The 10,647-nt window shown below is 42.7% G+C and overlaps 1 protein-coding gene across 1 annotated transcript in view; it reads right to left on the bottom strand.

The window, feature by feature from the left end:
• The window catches only part of VPS39 (VPS39 subunit of HOPS complex), a 70,899-nt gene that overhangs the window by 2,500 nt on the left and 57,752 nt on the right, over positions 1-10,647 (bottom strand). The window contains exon 24 of the mRNA XM_040333162.1: positions 4,663-4,754. Coding sequence (XP_040189096.1) covers positions 4,663-4,754 — 92 coding nt within the window. The remainder of the gene's footprint in view (positions 1-4,662; positions 4,755-10,647) is intronic.

A 10,647-nucleotide genomic window follows, 5' to 3' on the forward strand; every position in this document is an offset into this window, starting at 1 on the left:
ACCTATATAAGCGTAGAAAAAGCCTTCTAGGAAATCGAAAACCTACCTACATGACATACAATTATACATTTTCAAGGTGAAATCATTATTTAGGGTACTGTAGAATACAGGGTGTAAAAACAAACTGCCCTATAGCGTTCCATTTCTTCTAGTGTTTAAAGCTGGATATAGAATCAATATGGAATAAACTACTGTATATAGAATTATTAATGTTATCCAATGCAGCTACTAGCTATTACCAGCACCCACACCAGCCATTTGTTGCAGTACATGCACTGCAGACAGTAGCATAAAGAGTGAGGAGATGTTACTTTTTTTTTTTTTTTTTTTTTGGAGTGTCAATTCCCTAGCAAGTTCAGAAGCACATTGCAAGACAATAAAATATTGTTTAAGGAAAGGAACAAAAACTGCAAGTAAGCATTTTAAATATTTGATTTTGCTGTGTTTTTACCAACAATTTTTAAACTGATGACAGAATCTCTTTAACCAGCATTTAGTTTGCTTTTAAACAATGTACCATGGAGTAAATACTTTATTCTGGAGGGTGGAGCTGGCTTCCAGCGAGCAAGCAGCAGCAAAAGAGAGCTCTGGTCTGGGAGATGATATCCTGGGTAGTAGTGGATCGATAAGGTGGGCATAAAGAAAAAAACTTTTGCAGCCCCCTCACCAGAACGATCATGGCCATGGTAAAAAAAAAAAAAAAAAAATCAGCCCACCGACAGGGAAATCCCCGGGAGAACGGCTGGGTAAAGTTCTCCTGGGGCTCTCAAGATGGCAGACGGGAAGCACGAGGAGCGAAAGAGAAGGAGCCGCAGACAGTGACACAATCCTTGGCTGCAGAAAAGGAAGTTTTACTGAGGGTAAGCCCTTTGCCTAAGAGAGCGTTCTCTATAAAGGGGACATTCTTTAGATAGACTGCTGGAGGGAGAAGTGAAGAGCATAAGGGACAGGAGCTTTCACTTATACAGATCATGGCAGCTATACATCTGTCAATCTACCCTCACTGAGCACATAGATGGCATCAGGATGGATATGTCCTTCATAAAGCAGGACATGCAGACAGACAATGAAAGAAAGGGCTGCTGAAGCAGAACAGATTCAGTGACCTGAAGGATGTGGTGTGTCTCTGTGTGCATCAGTGTGGGCAGCCAGCCATGTGGTGTGGCTGGCTGCCCACACCGATAAGTTGGGTGACATGGAAGACAGACAGAGACGCAATAATATTCATTTGGTGGGCTTTCTGGAAAGGGTGGAGGGCAAGCAACCTGAGGATTTTATGGAAGGATGGCTCAAAGGAAAATATGGAAGCATCTACTTTACGCCTTTTTGCCATTGAATGGGCACATAGGAACCCCTCCAGGGCACTATAGGGGGGGGGGGGCACTAGCCCTGATTGGCTTTATTTAAGACAGTGATCAGACTTCTGAGGCAACTTTCATTGAAATCAATGGGTACAAGTTGCCTAGAAGTCAGATTGAAGTAGTACAGGAACCTTTTCTGAAGTCGGAGCGACTTCAGTAGTGTACATTAAGATGGCTCCATTCACTTCCATTGATTTTCTCAACCACGTGACTTGGGGCAACTTCAAGTCGGATCCCAGGTCGCCTCTGTGTGAACTGGGTCCAATAGTTTCTTGAAACCAAAATCGATGCCCCCTGCTGAGACCACCGCCTGTGGAAGGAAATTCCACATCCTTGCCGCACTTACCGTAAAGAACATGCTATGTAGTTTAAAGGTTAAAGCTCTTTTCTTCCAATTTTAATGAGTGGCCACGTATCTTGTTAAAATCATTTCCGCAAAAAAGTTTGATCCCAATTGTGGGGTCACAGTATGGCATTTGTAAATTGAAATCATATCCCCTCTCAAGCGTCTCTTCTCCAGAGAGAATAAGTTCAGTGCACGCAACCTTTACTCATAACGAATATCCTCCAGACCCTTAATTAGCTTTGTTGCCCTTCTTTTTACTCGCTCCATTTCCAGTACATCCTTTCTGAGGACTGGTGCCCAGAACTGGACAGCATAATCTAGGTGTGGCCGGGCCAGAGTCTTGTAGAGCGGAAGAATTATCGTTTTATCTTTGGAGTTAATCCCCTTTTTAATGCATGCCAATATTCTGTTTGCTTTGTTAGGCTCAGCAATGGCATGCAATGCCAAGCTGCTGCTATCATCTACTAGGACCCCCAGGTCCTTTTCCATCCTACATTCCCCCAGAGGTTCTCCCCCCAGTGAATTATCGACATTTGAACAGTTTTACAGTTCTTTGCATTAGTCTCATATTTGGTTAATTTACAAGTCACCCATGACAGCGAGGATGGTGGGGTAACAATGTCACTAGACACAAAAAAAATAATAATAATAATATTTGATCCAGTGGAATGGGCATATCTATTCCAATTGTTGGTTAAATTGGGCTTTGGACCACGATTTATTTCCTGCGTAAATCGTTTATACTGTGAGCCTAGGACTTATTAGAATTAATTGGCTCATCTCAGAGGCATTTGCTATATACAGGGGGACTAGGCAGGGGTGTCCTCTGTCGCCCTTCTTATTTGCATTGGCGATTGAGCCCCTGACTGCAAAATTAAGAGGACGATGACAGAGTCCAGGGCCTTCGTATAGGAGAGCTGGAGGAATGCGTGTTCTTATAGGCACATAATCTGCTATTATATCTGAGAAATTCCCAGGGCTCTTTACTTATGGCCTTTTCGCTTATTCATGAATTTGGTGATTACTCAGGGTTCAGAATAAACTGGGCACAAATCGACACGGTTCCCACTGGATGGCCAAACAATTCTGAGGCCCATTGGAGGAGGTCCTTTAGTGGTCTAGTGGGAATTACTATTCAACTACCGGAAGATATATGTAAACTACTTTGTGGCCCATTATCAATACATGTAAAGAAAAGCACAACATTGGAAGGATCTCCCTTTACTGTTATTGGGGAGAATATGTTTAAGATGATTTATTTGCCAAAGTTTCTCTATATTTTAGCCAATGTCCCTTTGTATGTTCCAAAGAAAACCTTTCAATATATTAGTTGGTTACTTCCTTTTTATGGGAATCTAAGCCTCCTAGGGTGTCCCTGGAAATATTATAGCTTCCAGTGATTAGGGGAGGTATGACTTTACCGGATTTGTGTATGTATTCAGGGCCGGTGCAAGGATTTTTGCCAACTCAGGCGAAGGTGCATTTTCCAGCGCCCCCCCCCCCCCCCCCCCGCCAGCACGCATGCACAGCACCGCAAAAACGTCAGTAAAGTGCCGCTAAAAAAACGGCGCTTTACTGCCGACGGCGCAACGCCCCAGTGTGCTGCTGCGCTGCCTGGCTTTGGGGTTCCCCTAATTGCAAGTCTCCTCTGTCTTGTCCTCCACAGAAACCTCATTTTACATTACACAGCACCGCACCCCTCTGGACCCCTTTTACATTACACAGGACCCCTTTTACATTACACAGCACAGCACCTCTGGACCCCTTTTGCATTACACAGCACCTCTGGACCCCTTTTGCATTACACAGCACCGCACCTCTGGACCCCTTTTGCATTACACCACACCTCGGGACCCCTTTTGCATTACACCGCACCTCGGGACCCCTTTTGCATTACACCGCACCTCGGGACCCCTTTTGCATTACACCGCACCTCGGGACCCCTTTTGCATTATACAGCACCGCACCTCTGGACCCCTTTTGCATTACACAGAACCCCTAGACCCCTTAAGATTTACACCCCCAGCTCTGTCCCTTCCTACATTAATGTAGATGGAGAGACAGTGAGCAGCGCTGAACAGAGGGCAATCACCTACTGGTTTACTTACGTTAGCTTCAGCAGCTGAGAGCTCTCTACTCAGCACTGCTCGCTGTCTCTCTCCCCTGCTTGCCGCGCTGCTGGATGCTTGAGGTGTAGAAACCAAATTCGTTGCCGCCGTGCTGTAAACACAGCATCACGTCCCATACGGCCAATCACCACAGAGGCACAGCGCCTCCCACTCCACCGCCTGCCAATCGCACACAAACGAGCCTAGAAAAAAAAAAAAGTTTCCCCGCCGGGTGGGCAGGGAAAGTTTTTTTTCCTAGGCTCGTTTGTGCGCGATTGGCGGGCGGCGGAGTGGGAGGCGCTGTGCCTCTGTGGTGATTGTCCGTATGGGACGTGATGCTGTGTTTACAGCAGGCCGGGAGACAGACCACCAGGCGGAAAAAAAAACAGAACGGAGCCCAAGTGAAGTGCCGTGCCGCCGGGGCTATAGTGCTTGAGGCGGCTGCACGGTAGGAGTCTGTTTTAATTTCTTCCGAGCAGGGAGCTTTTTTTGGCGCCCCCCAGGGCCGGCGCTGGCGCCGTAAGGCAAGTGCCCATGTTGCCTTGCGCTAGCGCCGGCCCTGTATGTACTACCTGGCTTCGCGTTTTAGTGATGAGGTTTACATCTACTTAAATACAGGGAATTTCATGGGTGGAATTACAGTAGCTTGGATTGCTACAAAACTATTTTGCAAACGCTGCCCTAGTAGAGAGTGCAATCCATCCTCTCAGCCAAGATACTGAACTAAGAAGGTAGGTGGCTCATTGAGTCCGGTATTGTTCATATTCTTGAAATCCTGAACAGACTTGCAGATTAAATGAACATGCATAAAAAATATTTCTCTCATTGGAATGGGGTCACTACATACCTGTTTCCAATTTTTTTCTTACATACACTACATATCTTCTCCTCTGTGATTACACACTTCACCTGTTGATGGGAAATTCTCTCCTCTTGTACCTGCAAATGTGAAATGCAAATTAATTTCTGTATAAAAAAAAACGGTTACATTTAAATGCTTCCAAACATACACCACCTACCCCATCTTCCTTAATCCCAGATGTTTAATATCTCTCCCTGACACAGACTATTGTAGTGTTTATAACCTGGGTCCCAAAATCTTCTCTGGCACTGCCTGCACAGTAGTTATAGTCATGAACGGGCTGTACCGCTACATTAAAGAGGCTTAAACTAGGTATACAGCCATGGCCAAAAGTTTTAAGACTGACACAAATAATACATTTTGACAAAAGTCTGCTGCCTTTTATGATTAATCCCATAAAAAATCTTTCCACTGTATTTGTGAAGGCTTCAGAGTGCCCAAGAAAGTCCAGCAAGTGCCAGGACTGTCTCCTACATTTGATTCAGCTGCAGGATCGGGGCACCACCAGTGCAGAGCTTGCTCAGGAATGAAAGCAGGCAGGTGCGAGTACATCTGCACGCACAGCGAGGCGAAGACTTTTGGGAGGATGGACTGGTATCAAGAAGGGTAGCAAAGAAGCCACTTTTCTCCAGGATCATCATCAGCAACAGACTGATATTCTGCAAAAGGTACAGAGATTGGACTGCTGAGGACTGGAGTAAAGTCATTTTCTCTGATGAATGTTTGGGGCAGCTGAAAATAAAAAATAAATAAAACTTGTCCAGAGAAGAAAAAAGGTGAACAATAACAAACTAAAAAAAAAATTTAAAACAGAAAAAAAAAGAGAAGCAATGCAGAGTATGGCAAAACTAGGCATCCAAAAAAATTGAGTTGAGTGTTACACGCACAATAACAATACATGATCCAAGAAAAAAAAAGACCAATGTGATTCCAGCAAAGAGGTTGAACATAATGAAGATATACCAACCACATATCACCATCCTTATAAATCCTAGCACCAAGAGAAGATGTAAAAAATAAATATATCAAGGCATGGACTGTCATCGTAGAAATCTATATATATAAAACTCAACGTGTGTATGTATGTTCCAGCATCACGTCCAAACGGCTAAAGATATTAACATGAAACTTGGCACACATGTTACTTATATGTCAGCAACAAACATAGGATAGGTGGTTTAACCCTTACCCACCCCCATTTGCCATGGTCGGGGTTTTTCTTTAAAGTCCCATTCAACTCTATGGGAAATACATGTTACTTCATAACTTCCAAACGGCTGTACATATTTCGATAACACTTGGTCACATGTTACTTATATGTCCACTTAAACTATAGGATAGTTAATTTATCCCTTAACTACCCCCATTTGTGAGGGTCGGGGTTTTTGTTTAAAGTCCCATGCAAATCAATGGGAAATGTATGTTCCCACATAACTTCTGTACGCCTGGAGATATTTCAATAATACCTGGTACACATATTACTTAAATATGTGTACCAGTCTCATTAAACCTAGAAATGTTATTAGGAATACAGAATATCAGGTATTTCATATTGTAAATCTAATGAATATGGTTTTAAAGATTGATTCTGTAAGGTGGTACTTGTTGCTTCTATTTCAATGCTATCAGATATCTGGCAGCTGTTAAAACATGATCAATTTGACAGCTGGTTTAGGAAAATTTGGTAAGGAGAGTCCCAATAAAAAATAAAACGGGATCTGAAGGAATTGAAGAGCCAAAAAGATTCCAAGAGGAATCCAGTCATTTTGTAAAAAGGGCGCATTTTGGGATATTACCAATAAATGGGATATAATGTCCCTGTGGATTCATTGCACCTCCAAACAGAGGGTAATATTCGATTGAAAGCATGCAATGTTTCAGGAGTAAGACACCAATGAAACAAAATTTGATATTGTTTTTCTTTATAAAGTGTACAGAAGGACATTGTCCCCAATTTCTGGAATCTGCAAATGCCTTGGTATTCAGGTTTCTCTAAAAATAGAGGAATATTTAAACTATAATCTGAAACCCTTACTAAATAAATTTAAGATGAAGGTGTGGACTAAATTACCGTTATCATTTTTGGGGTGGGCAAATTTAATAAAAATGTTTTGGACCCCTCAGTTACTTTATATTTTGCTGAACTTGCCAAAGTGGATACCTCTTAAATGGTTTAAAAAATGTAATTCTTTGTTACGTATATTTTGGAAATGTCTGAACCCCAGAAGCAAGCTTTCTACATTACAACTTCCAAAAGATATGGGGGGGGGGGGGGACTGGCTGTGCCAAATATTAGAATGCATTTTCTTAGCTGCCCAACTTTAACAGATGGCAGGATGGCAGGATGGGGATCCATAGAGTGGACGGATCCCATTCAGTCGTTACTGTTAAGCAGATTCCTCCCCCCTTTATTCTAGGAAGTGAGAAATTCAGACAAAGAAAACAATACATTTAGAAGGGAAATCGAAGGAAAAGGTAAGTGAACCAACAATGCACTAGCTTAAAGGAACCTATTTAGAAAAAAAAAAAAACTAACCTTTACAACCCCTTTAACTCCAATGTAAAAATGCATCAAACAATACAAGGTTGAGGGATCATCATCAGCATTCAGACTTTATAAAGAAGAAATGTAAGGGTGCAATAAGGGCAGCTAAGATAGAACATGAAAGACATCAGGGGAGAGCAAAAAAAAAAAATCCCAAGAAATTCTTGATATAAACAGTAAAGCTGCGTACACACGATCAGTTTGTCCGATGAAAACAGACCGATGGACTGTTTTCATCAGACAAACCGATCGTGTGTGGGCCCCATTGGTTTGACTTCCATCTGTAAAAAAAAAAAAAAAAGAAGAAAAATCTGATCGTCTGTATGGAACTCCATTGGTCAAAAATCCACGCATGCTTAGAATAAAGTCGACGCATACTTGAAAGCATTGAACTTCATTTTTTTCGGCTCGTCGTAGTGTTGTATGTCACCGCGTTTGGACACGATCAGATTTTTGACTGATGGTGTGTAGGCAAGACTGATGAAAGTCAGCTTCATCAGATGTCCAACGAAAAAATCCATCGGATTACATTCCATCAGATATCCGATCGTGTGTACGAGGCTTAAAAAAAAAAAAAAAAAAGGGGGGGGGGGAGGAGGGGAGGACAGACCATATTGGCCCCATAAAGAATGACGAAGGACATCTGGTTACAAAGGATGGGGAGATGGCAAAGGTATTGAATTTATTCTTCTCCTCAGTCTTCACAAGGGAATCAGGGGGCTTCAGTAACCAACACTGCAGTGTCTATCCTCATGACACTTCGCAGCACCTCCATGGTTAACAGAGGACAGAATTTAAATTGGACTTGGGAAACTTAACATTAATAAATCACCGGGACCAGATGGCTGGTACTTGGGGAAGTCAGGCAAGTAATTGCCAGACCGTTGTACCTAATTTTTTACTGACAGTCTACTGACTGGAATGGTACCAGCTGATTGGAAGCCAAAGCCAAAGTAGCACCAATATTTAAAAAAGGCCAAAAATACATCCCTGGGAATTACAGACCAGTTAGCCTAACATCAATAGTATGTAAGCTCCTGGAGGGGATGATAAGTAACTATATACAAGATTTTAGTAATGCCAACGGTATCATTATCAGCATTGATTCACAAAGTTCGTTCTTGCCAAACCAATCTATTAACCTTCTATGGGAGGAGGCGAGTTGCCATCTAGAGGAAGGCCCGTAGACGTGGTGTATCTGGATTTTTCAAAAGCATTTGACACAGTTACCCATAAATGTTTACTGTACAAACTAAGGTCCGTTGGCATGGACCATAGGGTAAGTACGTGGATTGAAAACTGAACTCGCCCTTGTAGCCAGAGGGTGGTGATTAATGGGGAGTACTCAGAATGGTCAGGGGTTGATAGTGGGGTCCCTCGGGGTTCTGTGCTGGGACCAATTCTATTTAATTTGTTCATAAACGACCTGGAGGAAGGGGTAAACCGTGCAATCTCTGCATTTGCAGACGATACTAAGGTAAGCAGGGCAATAACTTGGAGGATGTGGAAACCTTGCAAAAAGATCTGAACAAATTAATGGGGTGGACAACTACATGGCAAATGAGATTCAATGTAGAAATAATGCATTTGCATGCAATGCCAAGCTGCTGCTAACAAAGCAAACAGAATATTGGCATGCATTAAAAAAGTGATTAACTCCAGAGATAAAAATAATTCTTGCGCTCTACAAGACTCTGGTCTGGGCACCAGTCCTCAGGAAGGATGTACTGGAAATGGAGCGAGTACAAAGATGGGCAACAAAGCTAATAAAGGGTCTGGAGGATATTCGTTATGAGGAAAGGTTGCGAGCACTGAACTTATTCTCTCTGGAGAAGAGACCTTTCAAACTGGGGCAGGAGGTGCGTCAGCGGTAAAGCGCCGCTATTTCTAGCAGCGCTTTATCCCCAATTTCAGTGCGCTATTCGGCTGCTAGCAGGGCGGTTCTACCCCCCGCTAGCAACCGAGAAAGGGTTAAAAACCGCCACAAAGCACCTCTGCAGTGTCCCACTGTTTTTTTACGTCCTGCTAGCGCACCGCTCCATTGTGAAAGCCCTTGGGGCTTTCACACTGGAGACACAGCAGTGGCCATTTAGGGTCGGTTTGCAGGCGCTATTTTTAGCGCAACAGCACCTGCAAACCGATCCAGTGTGAAAGGGGTCGAACTGCGTAGAGGGTTCTTTATTGCAAGAGCGACTATTAGATAAGCACCTGAACAACCACAACATACAGTGATATACAATGTAATACATCACACACATAGGTTGGACTTGATGGACTTGTCTTTTTTCAACCTCACCTACTATGTAACTAAAAACATGTAAGGAATTACAAATGGAATACTTGTTGCCCTCTCATACCTTCTTCAAATATTTGCAACTGCGACATGTCTTACAGGTTCAATTTAAAAACAATAATTAGTTAAAAGATACAAATTATGCCACTTATAGATTTCCTTGTAAAGATACAAACTAAGAAGGGACATCCATTATATATAGTCGTTTGAATGAGCAATCCAAGGATGAGGTTATCTGTCCAGCTAGAAGGGGATGGGAAAGGGACTTGTTAACTATGGCAGAATTTTTAGAACACGTATAGTTAGTATCTGTATCACCCCAGCAATGTTTAACACAATTGTATAAAATGTATAGAGCATACAAGACTCCAATTAAGCCGTTTCAATAGGGCAGACAAAAAAACATTAGAATGCCCTCGGTGTTTGAGGCCATCTGCAGATTACATATGTTGTGGCAATGTCCCAAATTGTTCAGGTATTTACAGAAACAAGTTGACAGTATTAACTATGCTTACCAAACCCAGATACAATTAGACCCTAAACTATGCTTATTGGGATACTTAGGATACCCATTAATACAATTTCTATTTTTAGCAAGGAAGATGACACCACCGCATGTTCGCACCACATTGTAAAAGGGCCAATCACAGCACCGATTGTTGTTGCATGACCCCACAATGGTCATTCAAAGTGCGACAGAGCGAAATACGATAAAGTGTGGGCAAAATGGTTGGCTTACAATGCCACTTCTTTATAACTTTCAGATAATGAAGGGTCTAGGGGCGCCTAACTAGAATTAGGTTAGCTTTGGGCTAAGTGCAGGACATTAGGACAGGCTTTATCATTCTCACGTCATGTATTGATACAGTTTTCTCTATATTCCCCTCCCAAATGTTCCTGGGAACCAGGTTCATCGGTAGTGGGCGCTGCAGAGACTACCAGCTGGTTACTGGAGAATCACAGGTAAATGCACACATTTACCAGTACACCAAGGATCTTCAAATGCCATCCAAATTGTTTTTATTGCAGTCATCACATCACAAGAGAAAGTGCAGAGTTTCAGAGCCTCACAGAAAACCCTTCGTCAGGCAGGTGCGAGGCTCCGAATCATTGCACTCTTGTGATGTGATCA

The sequence above is a fragment of the Rana temporaria genome, chromosome 13, assembly GCF_905171775.1.
Source record: "Rana temporaria chromosome 13, aRanTem1.1, whole genome shotgun sequence".
Lineage (NCBI taxonomy): Eukaryota > Metazoa > Chordata > Amphibia > Anura > Ranidae > Rana > Rana temporaria.